We start from the raw sequence: 21,312 nt of genomic DNA, 5'->3' as shown, positions 1-21,312 counted from the left end.
TTGAGTTGGGAGGATTTTTTCGTTATTGCTTAATCAACAGCTAATCGTCTCGAAGAAATTAAAAATGTTATGAGTCCGCGTTTACTTCTTACTGTGTGAGACCTTTGTGTTTAGTTATTGACGTCGACCAGATACCTCGCGATAGTACTTTTAAAATGCACCAGATGCGTCGGTGTTTTCAACGTTAGTTTGCTTCATTAGTTTACTTTTAGCCTTTTCTTGCCTAGAAAAGATTTTAATTGGCGTATGTTCAATTCGACGTAAGAGATTGGACTGAGTTTCAGAAGCAATGAAGATGATTTGGACTTTTCATCATCATTTATCATCTCTAAATATTCATATAAAAGCAAGAGATGAAACCCCCTTGTGCCATTAGTGAACTTTATATCGAATCTTTCATTTCATTTCAAAACAAACCCGACGCAAACCAAATTCTTATACATAATTCGCTCCGACGGAAGGGCTAACGCTCGAAACGTCAGCTTTTGTAATCGTTACGGTGGCCAATTTACCATTTCAAATTCTTATAAAGTTTGGAAAGCTGAACAGGTAGAATGTTTTTATTCTAACCTTTCATTGAGGTGATCAATTCAAAACCTTGGACAGTGGTGAAGAGGTGCGAACTCATCGCCATAGTGATAAAGCGGTGCTGGGTAGAGCCGATCTAAAGAAGATAGAGTAGTTTAAAGTCTCTAGTTTTTTTTAATTGTTCATCGACAGAACATTACAAAAGTAGAAAAATGTACGACAATGGGGTAAAGATATCCTCAAGGACAGCCAGTTTCGCAAATATAATTTCAAGAGGAAAGTTTGATAGTATTCACATGGCTTGGATGCAGGCGACCAAAAACTAGAGAAGCTGGAGAACATTTTTGAACTTATGATACCTTGTAAAAATCATAACGAGCAAATGGTGGATCAAAATTGTTTTCATGGCGAACTAGTTTTCTTAAACATCCAAATAAACAGTGTTATGCTGACGAGGAATAAACGTAACAGAAAGCATTGAACTGATAAAGGAGTTCGTGTTCTTAAACAGTCATTTTATTTCCCTCTTTTCGGGGCTAATCATTGAAGTTTTCAGTTTGTGTTGATCAGATCTATTAGCTGATACGTTATAAACTCAACGGATTCTTAGAGTTTTCTTATTAATTTTCATGAAACAAACAAATTCATAGGGTATGAAACCATTGGTAGCGTTTCTTGGATCACGGATCTTGTTTCCATTGCCGTCAAGGTCAGTGGCAGGGTTCGGCCTGGTTTGTGAGACCAGTATCCATTATTGTTCAACAGGTACCAGTGGTAATCGTTTACAACCCCTGTGAAAGTAAATATGAACAGATCATACTCATGACAACAAAAAAATATCTGATACAATGAAATACATGAAGTTCATATATTTTGAACTGCGGTATTAGATTCATATGATGTACGATCCTCGCAGTAGATAGCGCTATTTAAGATATGTATCTATCTACTGCGAGGATCGTGCATCATATGTATCTAATCCCGCAGTTCAAAATATAGGAACTTCATATATTTCATTGTATCTCATTTATCACTTTCACGGGTTTATTACGAATCAACTTAACGGCCTGCTCCCAGTTGGCTAGTTAGCTCAATTGGTAGAGCGCTGCACTAGTATCGCAGAGGTCAGTGGTTCGAATCCCGTACAGGCCTGATCTTTTTCAGGTCTGATTTTCACTATTGCTTAAATAGCGCTATCTACTGCGAGGATCGTGCATCATATGTAAAAAAATATCTTTTAAAAAAAATCTCATGCATTAGGGTTTTCTGCATTAGATTTTGCAACAATATCGTTCGAAAGAAGTCTAAAAGTACTAAAAACCAATGTTCGTCCTCGAGCAAATATTTACGCTGCTATTAGTTTACAAGTTTTTAAGTGTGACATCTGAAATGGACCTCATGTTCAGTATCTTGCAGCGTTTACTAGGGTTCTTGATAATGTTCAGCAATGTTGTTGTTACTTACTAGCGGAAACAAATAGTGCCACAAGGTGTTCATCGCCAGAAGGAGCGGACATATTCGTTTCGGCTGTTACGAAAACACACCCATCGGACTCTGATGATCTCCTAGCGTCAGCTCCGGTAAATAGCCTCGGAAGCGGTCTGTTTGTTGCTCTCCCGGGCTGTGCAAAGGTGTTAGTCCTCTTTGTGCTTGCGTAGTTGTAGCAGTTGTTTCTTAGTATGCGACGAACAGAACGGTTCCATTTACTGGGATTATACGGGGGTGCGTAACGTTTCACTCTACTTCTTTTTTCGGCTTTGACATTTCCACTCCGAATTTCCTCTTTGACGATGTGGTTCAGACTTGTCGGAATCTTGTTTGGAGGGCTGGTCTGGAGTAAGAGTAGCTGTAGCTGCTGTGTTTTAGGACCCACAATTAATACCAATGGCTGGCATTGACCATTCCTCACCTCCTCTACTAAGAATCCCTCGTATCCGAGCTTTGCTGGTGCCTCCTCTGGTGAGTGTTTTTCCGCATCTCTGTAAAGATTTTGTACCTCGCTGAACCTTGAGTCATTCTGTTGAATCGTCCATTGTGGGTCAGGAACGCCGGAGAGTACTTCCAAAGTTATGATGAAACCATCTTCACCTAAAACGAAGGGAAATCATAAAGGCCCTAGGTCTCCCGTAAATGTCTCTACTGAAGTCTTATTTGACTTAAGAGATACCTGGAAGTATGCCACTCTCATGACCACAACCATCGACAATGCCCTCTGTTGCCTCCTGGCCTGATGAAATTAAACAAACGAGCATTATTTGCCAGGGTAAACATTGAGTACTGCGTTGAGGTAACTGCATCTTCGTGTGGTGCAAATCTTTCTGGGGAAATAAAAATCTTAGCCGGAAGGTTCATTTTATTAACCGAGATCACTGATCTATATCATTCATTAAGTTGAGGCATGTGGCATGAAAATGTGCATTTAAGGACGGGTTGGCTGAAGAAATGGAGATAAAAAGCGATTGGTTTAAACCAGCTGTTTATATCAAGAGAGTGGTGCTAAACTGGGCCACAGGTGTAGTTCTTAAACATTTAAACTGGACGACAACTTGCGCGTTATTGAAAGTAAGTGTTGGTTCGTCGCACCAATGACACTCAATGATATGTAGCTGTATGTTATCAATTTAAGTCCCCGAGTATTTTTCTTGTTCTGTAAACGAAGAAGCCCATAACTCTACATATTTATACTTTTTGTTCATAAAAGGTTCGGCATTCCATTTCTTCTCCTCCACAACTGTGCAATTTTCAGAATACTTAAAGTTGGACCGTTCTGCCATTTTAAGACCTTCTGATGTACACAATCAAATAAACTGTAAATATTCATACAAAATAGCTCGCTAAAGTTTGAAGTTCCCTTTTTGCTTTTAAAAACTAAACATTATAAAAATAAAATTACATATCATGAAAACACACAACCTACTTCAGTTTTCAAGGTTTTCTTGCAGGAAACCACTGCTTAAATTTAGTACTATGTACATAATTTTCCTTATGAACACAATTTAGCAACGCTGCTAACTTCAATAGACTTTGAGGAGTTGCACCTCTGCATACCTTTAGCTATCCCTAGAAAACAAAGGCATATGAAAAACGCCAAAACTGTCGGGATGTATCGCCCCATGGCCTTCATGTTTGACTTGCGTCAAACGTGAACCCAGAAGTTTGGTCTTAAGAATTCATTGATTATCTATATATGTCCATATACCGACAGTTTTCTGCTCACAAGTGACGTAATGAATATTTGGCATAAGCCGAATAAAGTGTTTCTCCACAGAGTCATCCTGTTACTCAGAATGTTACTTCATGGTTCGTTTACTCTTGAGCAGGTTATGTAACTGAGACGCCCTACTGGTTTCATTTCATTTTTGGACAGATTTTTAAAAAAAAGATCTAAAGTTTGACTTTATTTAATCTATTTATTACTCTTTTTATTAAAAAACTGGTCAGAATATCATGTTTGAGTTGATTATGAGTGCTGGACAGAAGACATGTTATTTGGCACGTTTATCGATTATCCTATGATTTCCGTAACATTCTTGATTAGTCCTTTGGGAAAGTTCTAGTGGATTCGACATGAGTACGTGACGTCTATTTATAGAAACTCGAGTTGTTTACCGTAAATTCTGGAAAATTCTATGATGTAATGTTACTAAAAATAGTCGTGTTGAAAATCTGTAGAATCTTCTAGAAAGATTGTAAGGAACTATATAAGAAGGTGCAGTAGGTTGTTGCGTTGAGAGGAAAAAGAAGAAAAAGAAGAGAAAAGATAAAGGAAATAAAGGAGTTAGTGAAAACAATTCATTTTAAGGTTTATCACGAAACCAAGTGCTTTACTTGGGTTAGTAAAACAATCGGGAAATTTCTCCCGGATCTTGATAATTTAACATCATTTTGTCAAAAGATAACGTTCTGGAACTAATTCCATAAATTACTTTTAGTTGTACGGTTTCTCAACAGAATCGAGAAAGGTAAAAACAATTCGTATCTAAAATTCTTCGTATAAGTCGGTATATCTATACGTTATCGTTCATCAAACTTGTGGCTCTTTGTTCTTTGAATGTGTTGTAAGGGGGATTGGACATTGAAAAATTGACGCAACTCCTTTGATGATTTCTGAATGATGTTGCTCAAACTGAGCGATATCTTGCTTTTTTTCTCTTAGGCTATGTCTACACTATACCGAACCGCTTTTCGTGTCGACATGAAAAACACTGCGGCATAGTATGAACAGAAACGGCCCAGAATTGAAACAAGTCGTTCACCCGAGCTAACGGATTACATTGAAGCGTACGGGACGAAGAGGGCCTGGGGTCAATTGATTATACTGTACAGCGGTGTATTTTCCCTTGATCCCTGTGTGTGCCATCGATTGCTCCAAGACATTGGGGGAATCCATGTCTTTCCTGGAAGTGCGGGGCCATTTCTTTAACTTCTTCGATTGTCTGGGGATGTTTATTATTATACAGCGGACCAAGCAGCCTAGAGATAGCCATGGTGACACGTCTCACCACCTTTGAATCAGTTGATTTACCAATGCCAATAGCTTTGGCTACCTTTCTCATGCGCCCTTCAGCTCAAGATAATAGAGGGTGACAGCAACTTGTTTTTCGACCGATAATGGCATTCGCGTCCTTGTAGCCTGTCCTTCTAAACTAGGCCTCAGGTCGGCACATAACTTCAGAAATTTCTCGCGGTTTCTACGGAAATTTTCCTTCCATTCTTCTGCAGTCACTATTTGGCTAATAAAGTTGTCCCACGATTCATTACATCTCCCGCCCCTGATCCAAAATAATCTTGCACGAGGAAACCTCCTTCCGTTAGTTCTCTCTCTTAAATCCTTGAGCATCAGCAAAAGTTGAAGTCGTTTCCGTCGTCTTTTCAGGTGATTCAAAGCAGTTAAATTCATGATACAGAGCTGTAAATTGAGTACAGCGTTCGAGATAGCAGAAATCAACACAAGAGGCAAGGCCGCCATATTGTGGAATCCAATCCTCCCTCCTGGACAGTAATTCTAAGTTGTTCGATGAGACAATTGACCAAACGGACAGAGAGACTGATCGATCAAATTTTATATTTAAAACATAACCTGTTTTGATACTTCAATTAGAGGCGGCTGTGCCCAAGCTGATCAAGTACAAGAGATTCATCTCTTGTCTTTTTCATCTCATATATAGACTACCTTAAACAACTTTCTAGTTGCAAAGGAAGTCAGAAGAACCTTGCCAGAACGATACCCTAAAACTACGCATAGCTTCTAAGAGATAAGAGATATTGGTCTGCTTCAAATGAAAACTGCTTTTATTACATTATCCAACTAAAAGAAAAATTGGTAGTCGTATACGAAAATGATTTAAGTGTTTAGAAAAATCCTCAGCTTAACTGACCGTGACTAAAAAGCTAGATCAAGGCAGAAATGCGATGCATCAACGTATAAAAAATTATGTTCTGTCACTTTTAGCCAGTCGTGCACACTCGTGTGCCTCAAGGATCTTTTCTTATTCGAGAAAGTCAAAACCGTTCGTCAATTCATGGTAGGTTATAGTTGACTCTGATTTTTAAATTTCTCAAGGATATGAAATAAATGCTACCACGCTTCCGTGAATACTGAAAAACAAGACAAGAGTGCCATTTTCTAATGAACATGAATGAAAAACTGTCTTGTCCATGTGTGCCTCATTTTACTGCTAACAGATCAAACAGCGTTAAAAAAGTACTAAAAATGAATCACGAGAGAATGTCACAAACAGAAACAAGATTTACAAAGGATTAAGAAAGAAATCACTTCTACTTACCTTATTTATTTATTATGAGCATCAAGCAACGAAGAGTAAGTGAGTAAGGCTGTCTTCACTATACCGGACAGCTCGTGCGCCGACACAAAAACCATATCGGATAGGGCTTCTGTTAACAAAGGCAACGCTGATTTCGGCGCGGTTTTCACAACTGAGCGACGCTGCGCCGCTTCGATCTTGAAAGTGAATCGTCACTTATTGGATATGTTTTCGTACCACTCTTTGGCATCGTGTGAACAGGTTCCGGACCGCAGCGGAAGTAAAAAACTCGGAGGGCTAGTTTCTTGTTTACAAAATGGTCACGAGATTTTTCTCAAAGCAAAAGAATTTGGTTTAATGTGAATACTATCAAACGCTGGGTTTTACCGAAGATTTGGAAAAAGGAGAAAGCTTCCCATGACTAAAATTGAAATAGAGAGTTGTGGAAAATTGAAACCTCTTCCCACAGGTGACAACTGAACACACATAGCTTCTTCTTCCTTTTAAAAGTTACCGAAAATATGAAAAGCTCCAGTTGACAAATGACCTTACTAAATGCTTTACAAGTGTTAAAACTTCTTTTGAAATGGTATGACTAAATCGCAGAGAAGTAAGTTACTAGTGTCCTTTTCCATATAATTACGCCCTTATGTGTATGATAAGTAGAACAATCCTCCTTCCTTATCAGAGTAGCGTTTATTGTGGCAATCTTAGAAGTTTTCATTCTTTTCCGGCATTTACCTAGTGAAAAATGTATGCGTAATGTTTTCAAGGTCCCTCAAGTGCATTAAAGGGCAGAACCTCTTGTAAGGCTCGAAATTTGAATTGCAGTTCATTCTTGCGTTTTCAGGGTATAAACGTTTGTGCAAATCTCCAGAAAAAGCGGTCTAGATCTTGCGAAGCTCTTCTCATAGACTGTAGTGGTATTTTAAAACAATTCGCCTTTCACTGAAAAGCAACTCTATTCGAGTTATGGTTTACCAATAGAGGAATAAAAGCAATAAGATTTGCCTGTATATGCATCGATATTGTATATTGTTAAGATCAAGGAAAAAGGTATTGCTACTTTTTTAATTCACTGGCGTTTCTTAGATAGAGAACGAAAAAACATTCTTTAAATTCCTTCTACACATTTTCGGAATCTGGCGAGTCATGGGGCAACAACAAAAAAAACACGCCAAAGTAAGCGAAATGAATTGGTATGCGTATAAGCCGAGGTTTCCTCCTTAACACGCGCTAACACAAATTATTATTCTTTTGTTTTGAGGTTTGAACCCTGCGGCAGACGAGCTTAATCTTCGGAACAGTAATTCGTTTTGAGGTAGATGTACTCTAGCTTGGCAGTTTTGTTATCATGACTGACTTGAAATGTCCTCTTACTTCAATCCGGCTGAAGTATTGGAGAACGTTGGCTATAAGAAAAGTTTGTGAGTTTCGAACCAAACAGCGTAACAAACGGCTAATGACTTAGTTATCCTGTAGGGATGATAATGGCGTCCATTTACGGTGATCGTAGTAAGACTATTATTAAACAATTTTACCACGAGTGCGCGTTGAATTGAGATAATAATTGTTTTACTAAAAACGCCCCAGCGTATAGATAGATAAATTTTCAGCTTCGGTTCAATTATGAGCTGAAAAGTCCGTACACTTTCAATATTTGTAGAGCATGGTATAATGGCTCATAACCAATGATGCGTAAGCCAAAGAAAACTCTTGAGTTACGTCATCCAATGATTCAGTTTTCAACAAAACCATTTAGCCATAAGCTGGTAACATCCGTGAGCAGGATGTAGCGAATTATGAGTATGATTTGCCACCCGAGGGAGTAATCTTGCTCGCTTTGATCCCGTGTAGAAAAAAAAATGTGTGGAACGGACATACGAATATCGTAATTTTCGGACAAGGTCGTTGACGGAGTCACAAAAACTAACAGAAGACATTCAGCTATTCTGATTTCACCTAATTTACTACCCCGCTCAAAATTAACTTTTGAAAACTATTTTGGAGAGCTTTTTCAACGTAATGAATGAACGTGATATCAATCAAGAACGAGAAGAGTACTCGAGAGGTGCGAGAGGAAGTTTCAAAACACAATGCTACAAAACAGTTTGTCTGAGTTTGGAACTCTTGCCTTACCATTCAAATGATTTTAGTATTCATTCAATTCAAAAACAGCATAGAATCAATTTCAATTTTTAGAGTATTCCTATATGACACCAATGTTTAAATTTTGAATAAAGTAATATGTTAGATGCACTACAACTGACTTTGAAATTTTTCACTTCCGCATACCTTTAGTAATTCCCAGTAAACAAAGGGATATGAAAACCGCTAAAACTGTTGGAATGTATTGCTCCATGATGGTCTTCCTGTTTGACTTGTGTCCAACGTGAACCCAAAAGTCTGGTCTAAAGGGAATTAACTAATTATCTATATATGCCCATCTTCCAAACAGTGACATAATGAATCTGCTAACCTGTTACTCAGCTTGATACTTCACAGTTAGCTTACTTCTAAGCAGATTATATCAATGACTCAATAACCGGGTATCATCTGTTATGCTAACAGGTTTTGAGGAAAAGTTTTTCCATTTCTTTGTTCTTTGTTTTTTCTAAATGGTTGATCTTATGAGAATAACTTTGATCTTTATTAAAGCAGGTGAGAACAATTCATTTTTAACCTCATTCTCATTTTCGAACGGCCATGAAACCACAAATTAACACAAATTAGTTAAAAAGTAGTCTATAGCGAACGTGTTCTATCCACCGTAATACTGCCTTTCGACTTAACAAAGGCATGAAAAGTTCTTCCTGAAATTGCCCAATTTTCATGGTTCAGATAGTGCTCTTTCATATGGGACTCGTAGCTATACGACGTAACGTTCTTGTGTTTCAATTTTCCAGAGGATCAAATCTTGAGAAATGAACTGATTACTGTTTGATTATTTTACGTTCGTTCTTTGATCGTGGGTTAGTTTCATCAGTTTTGTAGTTGTCAGTCGTTCACTTTTCACCGAGATCAGGTCTATGAAATGATGTTTTTAGCCTTGATGGCCGTCTTGTCCCTGCAAATTTTCTCTTTATTACTGGCCCCCTAACCTTATTATAAGTTCTAACGCGATTCATGTTATTTCGCCGTCAATAACCCAATAAGCAGCTAAGTGAAAGACTGATGGATAGCAGGGTCGTGTATCCATTCACGTCAGGAATACTTGTTTTTCTCTTGTACTGTTTTGTTTTGAAAGCAAGGTATAATAGACGTCGATTTAAATGATAATAGCATTCCTAAAAGGGAGAAGTTGTAGTAACTTTTTCCTTAAAAAACCAACGGTTTTTATTTTTGTGGAAAGAAAAACCCCGAGAGTTACTCGAATGTGCAAAATTAGCCACAAGTCAGAGTCAAGGCAGAAATATTTATGCTCTGATGTAGCATATTTTTGTTTTGATCAATTTTTTTCATTAGGTCTCGTTGCTGATTTTTTCTAAATCCTCAGTCATAGCATTAAGTCCTTTAAAAGATCTAAAAATCATTTACGGGCCCTTGTGCCAATATTGTCAGACTGGTTATGTTTAATTGTCCTAACTGCTACGAAAAGCGCCCAGCATTTACGAAAGAAAAAAGCAAAATCTTTGAAGCAAGCTATTTTTTTTCTCTTGAATTGGGAGAATTTTTTCTTTATTGCTTAAACAACAGATAATCGTCTCGAAGAAATTAAAAATAGTACGAATCCGCGCTTACTTCTTGCTGTATGAGACCTTTGTGTTTAGTCATTTACGTCGACCAAATACCTCGAGATAGTACTTTTAAAATGCACCAGATGCGTCGGTCTTTTCAACGTTAGTTTGTTTCGTTAGTTTACTTTTAGCCTTTTTTTGCCGAGAAAAGATTTTAATTAGCGTATGTTCAACTCTATGTAAGAGTTTCAGAAGCAGTAAAGATGATTTGAACCTTTCGATTTCTTATATAGGTTTATCATCTCGAAATATTCATATAAAAGCAAGAGATGAAACCCCTTTGAGCCACTAGTGAACTTTATATTGAACCTTTCATTTCATTTTAAAGCAAACCTGACGCAAATCAAATTCTTACGCAGTTTGGAAAGCTGGACAGGTGGAATGTTTTCATTTTAAGCTTTCATTGAGGTGATCACTTCAATACCTTGAACAGTTGTGCAAAGGTGCGAACTCATGGTCATAGTGATAAAGCGGTGCTGGGTAGAGCTGACCTAAAGAAGATAGAGCAGCTTAAAGTCTCTAGTGGTTTGAATTGTTTATCGACAGAACATTACAAAAGTAGAAAAATGTACGAAAAAAAAAAGGGTTAAGGGAAAGATATCCTCAAGGACATCCAGTTTCGCAAATTATAATTTTAAGAGGAAAGTTTGATATTATTCACATGGCTTGGATGCAGGCGACCAAAAACTAGAGAAGCTGGAGAACATTTTTGAACTTATGATACCTTGTAAAAATCATAACGAGCAGGTAGTGAATCAAAATTTTTTTCATAGCGACTCTTTTCCAGTTTTCTTTAACATCCAAATAAACAGTGTTATGCTGACGAGGAATAAACGGTAACAGAAAGCATTGAACTGATAAAGGAGTTCGTGTTCTTAAACAGTCATTTTATTTCCCTCTTTTCGGGGCTAATCATTGAAGTTTTCAGTTTGTGTTGATCAGATCTATTAGCTGATACGTTATAAACTCAACGGATTCTTAGAGTTTTCTTATTAACTTTCATGAAACAAACAAATTCATAGGGTATGAAACCATTGGTAGCGTTTCTTGGATCACGGATCTTGTTTCCATTGCCGTCAAGGTCAGTGGCAGGGGTTCGGCCTGGTTTGTGAGACCAGTATCCATTATTGTTCAACAGGTACCAGTGGTAATCGTTTACAACCCCTGTGAAAGTAAATATGAACAGATCATACTCATGACAACAAAAAAATATCTTTTAAAAAAAATCTCATGTATTAGGGTTTCCTGCATTAGGTTTTACGACAATATCGTTCGAAAGAAGTCTAAAAGTACTAAACACCAATGTTCGTCCTCGAGCAAATATTTACGCTGCTATTAGTTTACAAGTTTTTTTTAAGTGTTACATCTGAAATAAACCTCGTTTTAACTGAAGCATTTCTACCATTCGCGGCCTCTTTGTTAATACGAAAAAAAAAAAATTTTCTCCCTCAGCTCTTGAGTACTCTTCTCGTTCTTGATTGATATAACGTTCAATCATTTCGTTAAAAAAAGCTCTCCAAAATAGTTTTCAAAAGTTAATTTTGAGCGGGGTTGTAAATTAGGTGAAATGAGAATAGTTGAATGTCTTCTGTTAGCTTTTGTGACTTTGTCAACGACGTTGTCCGAAAAATTGCGATCTTTGTATGTCCGTTCCACACATTTTTTTTTTATGGGATCAAAGCGAGCAAGGTTGCCCTATCGGGTGACCAATCATTCACATAATTCGCTACATCCTGCTCACGGACGCTCCCAGCTTATGAATAAATTGTTTGTTGAAAACTGAATCATTGCATGACGCAATTCAAGAGTTTTCAGTTAGCCATCACTGGTTATGAGCCATTGTACCATGCTCTACAAATATTGAAAGTGTACGCACTTTTCAGCTCATGATGGAACCGAAGCTAAAATTTATCTATCTATCAGGGTTGGGGCGTTTTTAGTAAAACAATTATTATCTCAATTCAACGCGCGCTCGTGGTAAAATTGTTCAATAATAGTCTTACTACGATCACCGTAAATGGACGCCATTATCATCCCTATAGGATAACTAAGTCATTAAGAGTTTGTTACGCTGTTTGGTTCAAAACTCACAAAAAACTATCTTGTACATGTGTGCCTTATTTTACTGGTAACAGATCAAACAGTGTTAAAAAAGTACAAAAAATTAATCACGAGAGAACGTCACGGAGATAAGATTTGAAAAGGATTAAAAAAGAAATCACTTCCAGTTACCTTATTTATTTATTATGAGTATCAAGTAACGAATAGAAAGTGAGTAAGAGAAAAAAGCAAGATATGAAAAAAAATTAAAGCTCAGTTTAAACAATATCCTTCAGAAATCATTAAAGGAGTCGTGTCAATTTTTCAACGTCCAATCCCCATTACAACAAATTCAAAGAACAAAGAGCATGAGTAGCCACAAGTGTAATGAACGATAACGTTTAGATATACCTACCAATATGAAGAATTTTAGATACGAATTATTTTTACCTTCTCGAGTCTCTTGACTCTTGAAAAACGTACAACTAATAGTAATTCCCGAACGTTATCTTTTGACAAAATGATGTTAAATTATAAAGATCAGGGAGAAAGTTCCCGATTGTTTTACTAACCCAAGTAAAGCACTCATAATCAACTCAAACATGATATTCTAACCAATTTTGAATAAAAAGAGTAATAAATAGATTGAATAAAGTCAAACTTTAGATCTTTTCTTTAAAATCTGTCCAAAAAGGAAATGAGACCTGTAGGGCGACTCATTAACATAACCTGCTCGGGAGTAAACGAACCATGAAGCTCCAAACCTGTTGCTCCATACCTGTTGCTCTAACCTGTTGCTCCATACTGAGCAACAGTTTGAATCTGTGGGGAAACTCTTTCATTCGGCTTATGTCAAATATTCCTTACGTCACTTGTGAGCAGAAAACTGTCTGGTATATGGACATGTATAGATAATCAATGAATTCTTAAGACCAAACTTCTGGGTTCACGTTGGACGCAAGTCAAACAGGAAGACCATGGGGCGATACATCCCGACAGTTTTGGCGCTTTTCATATTCCTTTGTTTTCTAGGAATAGCTATTGGTATGCAGAGGTGCAACTCTTCAAATTCTATCGAAGTTAGCAGCGTTGCTAAATTGTGTTCATATGGAAAATTATTTTACATAGTACTAAATTTAAGCAGTGGTTTCCTACAAGAAAACCTTGAAAACTGAAGTGGGTTGTGTGTTTTCATGATATGTAATTTTATTTTTATAATGTTTAGTTTTTAAAAGCAAAAAGGGAACTTAAAACTTTAGTGAGCTGTTTTGCAGGTTTATTTACAGTTTATTTGATTGAGCGCATCAGAATGTCTTAAATTAGCAGATCGGTCCAACTTCAAGTATTCTGAGAATTGTTCAGTTATAGAGGGGAAGGAATGGAATGCCGTATCTTTTATGAGAAAAAAGTATAAATGCGTAGAGTTATGGGCTTCTTCGTTTACAGAACAAGAAAAATATTCGGAGGACTTGAAAAAATTTTTTCCATAATAAATTGATAAGTTGCAGCTACATATCATTGAGTGTCCTTGGTGCGATGAACCAACACTTACTTTCAATCACTCGCAAGTTGTCTTCCATTTTAAATGTTTGAGAACCACACCTGTGGCTCTAAACAGCTGGTTAAAACCAATCGCTTTTGATCTCCATTTATTCAGCCAACCGGTCATTAAATGCACATTTTCATGCCACATACCTCAACTTAATAAGTGATATAGATCAGTGACTTCGGTTAATAAAATGAACCTTCCGGCTAAGATCTTACTTTCCCCAGAAAGATTTGCATCATATGAAGATGCACTTACCTCGCCCAAGTCGGTCAATGTTCACCCTGGTAAGTAATGCTCGTTTGTTTGATTTAATCAGGTCAGGAGGCAACGGAGGGCACTGTTGATGGGAATGGTCCTGAAAGTAGCATACTTCCAGGTATCTCTTAAGTCAAATAAGACTTCAGTAGAGACATTTATGGGAGACCTAGGGCCTTTATGATTTCCCTTCGTTTTGGGCGAAGACGCTTTCATCATAACTTTGTAAGTACTCTCCGGCGTTCCTGACCCACAATGAACGATTCAACAGAAGGACCCAAGGTTCAGCGAAGTACAAAATCTTTACAGAGATGCGGAAAAACACTCACCGAAGGAGGCACCAGCAAAGCTCGGATATGAGGGATTCCTAGTACAGGAGGTGAGGAAGGGTCAATACAAGCCATTGTTATCAATTGTGCGTCCTAGAACAAAGCAGCTACAGCTGCTCTTACTCCAGACCAGCCCTCCAAACAAGATTGATCTCCTTGCATCAACTCCGGTATATGGCCTCGGAAGCCGTCTGTTTGTTGCTCTCCCGGGCTGTGCAAAGGTGTTAGTCCTCTTTGTGCTTGCGTAGTTGTAGCAGTTGTTTAACCGATTCCGACGAACAAGATTCCGACGAGTCTCAACCATATCTTCAAACGGAAGAAATTCGGAGTGGAAATGTCAAAGCCGAAAAAGAAGTAGAGTAAAACGTTACGCACCCCCGTATAATCCCAGAAGATGGAACCGTTATGTTCGCATGCGGTTAAACAACTGCTACAACTACGCAAGCACAAAGAGGACTAACACCTTTGCACAGCCCGGGAGAGCAACAAACAGACGGCTTCCGAGGCCATATACCGGAGTTGATGTAAGGAGATCATCAGAGTCCGGTGGGTTTGTTTGCCACCTTGTGGCACTAGTTGTTTCCACTAGTAAGTAACTACAACATTACTGGACATTATCAAGAACCTTAATAAACGCTGCAAGATGTTAAAGTCTCAGCCAATAAGTAATGTAAAGCGGTTTTTAAAAATACTTAGACTTGGACTACCTTGAATTCTAAAACACTGTGATTCATTTCATCTCAGGAATTGTATAGAATGCTTCAAAACAGTTTGTCTGAGTTTGGAACTCTTACCTTACCATTCAAATGGTTTTAGTTTTCATCCAATTGAAAAAAATCATAGCCATTATTTCAATTTTCAGAGCATTCCTATATGACACCAATGTTTCAATTTTGAACAAAGTAATATGTTAAGTGCACAGTTTAACAAGTCTACGAACTACAACTGACCTCGAAAATTTTCACTTCTGCATACCTTTAGTAATTCCCAGAAGACAAGGGATATGAAAACTGCTAAAACTGTTGGGATGTACTGCCTTATGGTCTTCAGTCCTGTTTGACTTTCGTCCAATGTGGACCCAGAAGTGTGGTCTAAAAGGAATTAACTGAGGATCTGTATATGCCCATCTACCAGACAGTTTTCTGCTTACAGGTGACACAATGAATATTTCGCATAGGTCGTATAAAGAACCTGCTAACCTGTTACTCAGCTTGATACAGCTCATGGTTAGCTTACTTCTAAGCAGGTTATATCAGTGAGTCAATAACCGAGTATCATCTGTTATGTTAACAGGTTTTTAGGAGGAGTTTTTCCATTTCTATGTTGTTTTCTTCCTGAAATTGCCAATTTTCATGGTTCAGATAGAGCTCTGTCATATGGGACTCGTAGCCATACAATGTAACGTACTCGTGTTTCAATTTTCCCGAGGATCTAATCTTGAAAAATGAACTGATTACTGTTAGATTCTTTTCTGTTCGTTCTTTGATCGTGGGTTAGTTTCATTTTGTAGCTGTCCTTGGCTCACTTTTCACCGAGGTCAGGCCGATGAAATAATGTTTTTAGCCTTGATGTCAGTCTTAATCTTGTCCCTGCAAAGTTTCTCTTTATTAGTGGCCCCTAATCTTATTATAAGTTCTAACACGATTCAGGCTATTTCGCCGTCAATAACCCAATAAGCAGCTAAGTGAAAGACTGATGGATAGCAGGGTCGTGTATTCATTCACGTCAGAAATACTTGTTTTTCTCTTGTACTGTTTTGTTTTGAAAGCAAGGTATAATAGACGTCGATTTAAATGATAATAGAAGTCTTAAAGGGGGAGGTTGTAGTAACTTTTTCCTTAAAAGACCAACGGTTTTTATGTTCATGGAAAGAAAAACCCCGAGAGTTACTCGAACGTGCAAAAAGCCACTAGTCGGAGTCAAGGCATAAATATTTATGCTCTGATGTAGCACATTTTCGTTTTGATCAATTTTTTTCATTAGGTCCCGTTGCTGATTTTTTCTAAATCCTCAGTCAAAGCATTAAGTCTTTTAAAAAATCTAAAAATCATTTGCTACCCTTAATGCTGGAGTAAGAGACACTCGACCGTTGTTCTTTGCGATTGCAATAGCATGGCTCTCGGATGAATAGCTTGGCTGCTGGAACAGCTAGAGAAAGTGAGATACACTTCCCCTGTAATCTCTGGATGGTTTTTACATTTGTGTACTTCTTGCAGCCCAAGATGTTTTTTCTCAGTACCGCTAAGGCCTCTATCTTCCTACCAGGAACAATGAATGCTTGCTTTAGAGAATCTACCGTTAACCCTTGGTATTCCACAGTAGTGGTCTGATACAGCACAGATTTAATAATGCCGACAGTGTATCCAAGATCAACTAGGAGCGACAAGAAACAATAGATCGCTGCTGTAGCTGCACCGAATCTTTATTCCTGGCCTCTGTTTTTTGGGAAAAATCGACCAATGTCCTTGGGATGTCACAAGTTCCCCGTCTAGCCGGTCAACAATGTATAAAGAGCATGGTATACAACGGGCGCGAAGATAGCCAGACGCTACCAAGCCGATGGTATGGTATACATATATATATATAGTTGTAATTGGACTACTCATGTTACGCACATATGGATTTTAATACAGCCTGTTTTGTAGACCAACAAAAGTTGATCCACTCATCAGTCAAACTCCATACACACTAGGGACCTTAAGCAGTCAGGAAGGCAACGCCAAGGAAGACTTCGATTAAAAAATGAATTTCTACTCTTAGTTAGAATTTTAAAAATGGCTGCAGGAGCTTACTGTCTCATACGGCGCCACAGCTCAAGTTCAGCACGACGTATAAAAGTAGCGTTGAGTTCCAAATGGAAATTAAAATAATTTGCCGTCGCGCTTTCGGTTCGCAGACGACGCAAATTTTGGCGATTTCACGTTGTTGTTTTGCATATGACGGCTAAGAAATGTACAAAGTTTCAAAATGTACTTGCTGAGCTATTGTTCTGCCAATTAGATCTCTTGTTTGTCCACGTCCTCGTTGCCGTCGCCGTCGTGGTTGCTTAAGGTCCCTACTGAGGCATCGTGACGGTTAACTCTAACTCAGCAACGTGATCACATGACAATGTTTAAAAAATTCAAATCTTGAAAACCGTGCGCGCGCCGATAATACCGTTAAGAACACTTGAGAATATATTTTCGCCGATGTCTACAATTGGACATTATTTCACCTCGCTTCTTTAAAGAGGCTTCATGTGGATAAGACAAGATAAAAAATTTCTCAGTGAGGGATAAATTGCAACGTTTTGTGGCACTGGAATATGCTCTAGCCCTTGCAATAATTTTCCATGAAATCGAATAGTCTTGCCTCTTCTCCTTGAGTTTCCACAGGTACTTGCCCTTCTCTGTGTCATTTCGCGGTCTCTCGTGGTTGAACGACATTCGGTGGTTGCGCCATCTAGTCTTAAAATCTGTCGCTGCGAGGCCAACGTACGTTTCAGTTTCTTCCCTGGTAGCGACTGTGGCTTGGTAGACAACCTCGTTTTGCAAACATTCCCCTCCTAAAGGGCATTCGTTTTCGTTTCTGCAGTTGCACAATCTTTGGGGGCGGCTTTCTTCGGACATTTTTGCCTTCCTTATTGTGGCTTTGTTATGCCCGTCTATGATCTGTTTCATATTGGGTGTGCATGAGTAGCTCAGTTTAATGGTGTTTCTATTGAAAAATTTCCTCAGTTTATAGGTGACTGGAAAGCACTTGTCAATAAGGTTAATAGACGCTCTGCCAATATTGGTCTCGACGTTTCTGTTAAATGGTGGGTTAAACCAAATTATGTTTCTTCGCCTTTTGGTTAGGTATTGCGGTCGGTGCGGTTCCGGTTGAGTGAAGTGCAGCTTGTATGTGTAGCCACTCTTGTGTAACGCGTCTTGGTAGGGAGGTGCGGCTTTGTTAAACATGTCTTCGTCAGAAGAGATTTCAGAAAGTCTTTTATTAACTGCTTCGGGGATGTTTCGTAGTATGCAAGGTGGGTGGTTAGACTTGCTGTGTACGTATAGAGGGGTAGTTGCTGGTTTTGAATAGGGTCCGAATCTGTCGGTTATCATACCAAACCAAAAGGCGAAGAAAAATAATTCGGTTTAACCCACCATTTAACAGAAACGTCCAGACCAATATTGGAAGAGCTTTTATTAACCTTATTGACAAGTGCTTTCCAGTCACCCACAAACTGAGGAAATTTTTCAATAGAAACACCATTAAACTGAGCTACTCATGCACACCCAATATGAAACAGATCATAGACGGGCATAACAAAGCCACAATCAGGAACGCAAAATGTCCGAAGAAAGCCGCCCCCAAAGATTGTGCAACTGCACAAACGAAAACGAATGCCTTTTAGGAGGGGAATGTTTTCAAATCGAGGTTGTCTACCAAGCCACAGTCACTACAAGGGAAGAAACTGAAACGTACGTTGGCCTCACAGCGACAGATTTTAAGACTAGATGGCGCAACCACCGAATGTCGTTCAACCACGAGAGACGGCGAAGGTGATAAATCAAGCAACAAACATATGAAATAGATATATATGAACTGCGGTTATGAAATTGGATTCGAACCACTGACCTTCGCAGGTCAGTGGTTCGAATCCCGTACAGGCCTGAATTTTTTTCAGGTCTGATTTTCACTATTGCTTAAATAGTGCTTTACTGCGAAGGATCGTGCACATATACGTTTCATAACCGCAGTTCATATATATGTATTTCATATGTTTGTTGTTTGATTTATCACCTACGGGTTTATGTCGAATTCATTTGATGGCCTACTCCCAGTTGGCTTGTTAGCTCAATTGGTAGAGCGCTGCACTAGTATCGCAGAGGTCAGTGGTTCGAATCCCGTACAGGCCTGAATTTTTTTCAGGTCTGATTTTCACTATTGCTTAAATAGTGCTTTACTGCGAAGGATCGTGCACATATACGTTTCATAACCGCAGTTCATATATATGTATTTCATATGTTTGTTGTTTCATTTGAATTTTGTTGATATATCCAAATTATTTCGTTACTCCCACCGACGCAGCCCCAAACAGTTTCTTTCGAAACTATCAGCTTTTATCCACATGAAGCCTCTTTAAAGAAGCGAAGTGAAATAATATCCAATTGTAGACATCGGCGAAAACATATTCTCAAGTATTCTTAACGGTATTATCGGCGCGCGCACGGTTTTCAAGACTTGAATTTTTTAAACAATGTCATATGATCACGTTGCTGAGTTAGAGTTAACCGTCACCGGCTTGTCCCCATACTCTTAGCGCATCGGTCGTCAAACGTTTCAAAATCTCCTTAGAAACAAAATCCGAAATTGCTTTGCAAGAGGCGTGGTTACTAAATTGTTTGGATGGCGGGAAATCTGAACAGTAGTGTTGACCCTTATAAGAGCCTTTGAAGTGTCGAGGGAATTTTGAAATTTCAATCTTGTTTCGAATCCAGTCCCCGATTGTGTCTTTCTGGGGGTGGTCTACCAATATCCTATCCCAAGCTTCAAGATTCCTGTAGAACCCACCCGCAACAAACTGGTCTGAATCTCTAAGACGAATATTTTGCAGATCGGGTTTCTCTGCGGAGTACAGGACATCTCCCCAATTGCTAGAAGGTTGCTCTTCCTCCTGAAGGGGAATCCCATTTATATCAACCCAATTTTCACAGGTTTTACGATGTGAAGCTGCTATTTGTGCGGCGAACCGATTATAATTAATTCCCTGGGTCTGATCGACCTTGTGTTTCTTTCTTGTGGGGCCCTACACAAGAACAGAAAATATTGAAAGTCAAATAGTTTTCTTTACAAAACCGAAAAAAAAAAAAAGAAGAAATGGGATTCCCTATCAGGAGGGAGCAACTTCACAACCCCTGGATCAGAATGTCTACTGGTCACCGAGAGAAACGGCAAACCAATAGGAGTTACTCACCCTCAATTGGAAGTTGGAATATGTAAAGAAAACAAACAGAGCAATCCAAGCTCAAGAAGCTGGTTTACTTGTGAAATACGGCATAGGAGCTCTACTATACAAAGAAAAATTACAAAAAATAGCCTGTAGAACTAAACATGTTGGACTTAGACATGCCCAAAAGCATATATCCCACGACTAGAGTCTTGAATGAAAGAAAAACCAAAGGGTATCTATTCAACGAGTCTTTATTACAATTGGAAAATCCGAATAAACATATGACAACAATCAGTCAATTTATTTACTACCGACCCCTGCCATGCTGGCCGCCACGAGCTCCCCTTCCGAAGGGAGAAGGGTTTGGGCGACGAGAGGGGGAGTCCACTCATAACGCCTCCTAAAAGGACAGGTTGCTTGGAAATGGCCATAGCCACCACAGCTCTAGCAGCAACGCCCACTATCCCTCCAGTTTGGCCGTGAGTTTCACATCGCCTTTTCAACCTTAGACATAAGCTCCATAACCTTCTCATCATTCCTGTCTCCAAGGAGAACTTCCAGGTATTGTTTGAAGTCATCATCTGGGATAGCAGCTTTCTGGGACATTGCTTGAAATACAGAGCCATAGAAACCCACTTTCGCTTGGTTCCTCTCCTTGGAGATCAGCTTTAACGACAGTAGGCCATCTATAACCTAGCTCTTACTAAAGTTCGGAGACTTTCACAGCACTCGCACGTTCTCTAATGATGTTTCGACCGTGGCCTGTTGTGCTTCTTCCAGTTTTTTAAGTGTGTCCAGTACTTTAACCCAGTCTATGGCCAAGAGAGCAATCGCATTGTAAAGGGACACAGTTTCCGAGGGGGTTGCCTGCATTATAATCTTTATTCTGACTATTATTTATTAATTTTTTTAGCAAAACAAGGTTCCTTCCACGCACTGCAGCCACAAGGGTCTATCTCGCTTTTGTATTGTTTTTTTTTTGTCAAAGAAAGCTGGAAGTGTTGCAGCCCCCACTTACCACACGGGTGTAAACGCCACACAGGTCAACCCCCCACACAGTTCTCTCTCTCCCTCTTTTTTATTTTTGGCCAGAGAAGGTAAAAAATGTTGCATACCTCAGTTGCCACACAGGCCTAATCGCCACACAGGACTAACCGCCACCCAGGACTAACCGCCACCCAGGACTAACCGC

The 21,312-nt window shown here is 38.9% G+C and overlaps 1 protein-coding gene and 2 pseudogenes across 2 annotated transcripts in view; 2 read left to right on the top strand and 1 right to left on the bottom strand.

Moving 5' to 3' along the window:
* LOC148716353 (uncharacterized) overlaps positions 1-21,312 on the top strand; it is a 95,181-nt pseudogene that overhangs the window by 44,631 nt on the left and 29,238 nt on the right. The window lies entirely within an intron of this gene.
* LOC148716355 (uncharacterized) lies at positions 1,124-13,650 on the bottom strand (annotated as a pseudogene).
* On the top strand, positions 13,810-14,799 carry LOC148716354 (uncharacterized). The gene is made up of 3 exons (XM_088745620.1): positions 13,810-13,903; positions 14,132-14,253; positions 14,458-14,799. The coding sequence occupies exons 1-3, from the start codon at positions 13,810-13,812 to the stop codon at positions 14,797-14,799; spliced, it is 558 nt and encodes a 185-aa protein (XP_088601746.1).

The sequence above is a fragment of the Stylophora pistillata genome, chromosome 14, assembly GCF_964205215.1.
Source record: "Stylophora pistillata chromosome 14, jaStyPist1.2, whole genome shotgun sequence".
Classification (NCBI taxonomy): Eukaryota; Metazoa; Cnidaria; class Anthozoa; order Scleractinia; family Pocilloporidae; genus Stylophora; species Stylophora pistillata.
This window is presented reverse-complemented; position numbering and strand designations above follow the sequence as displayed.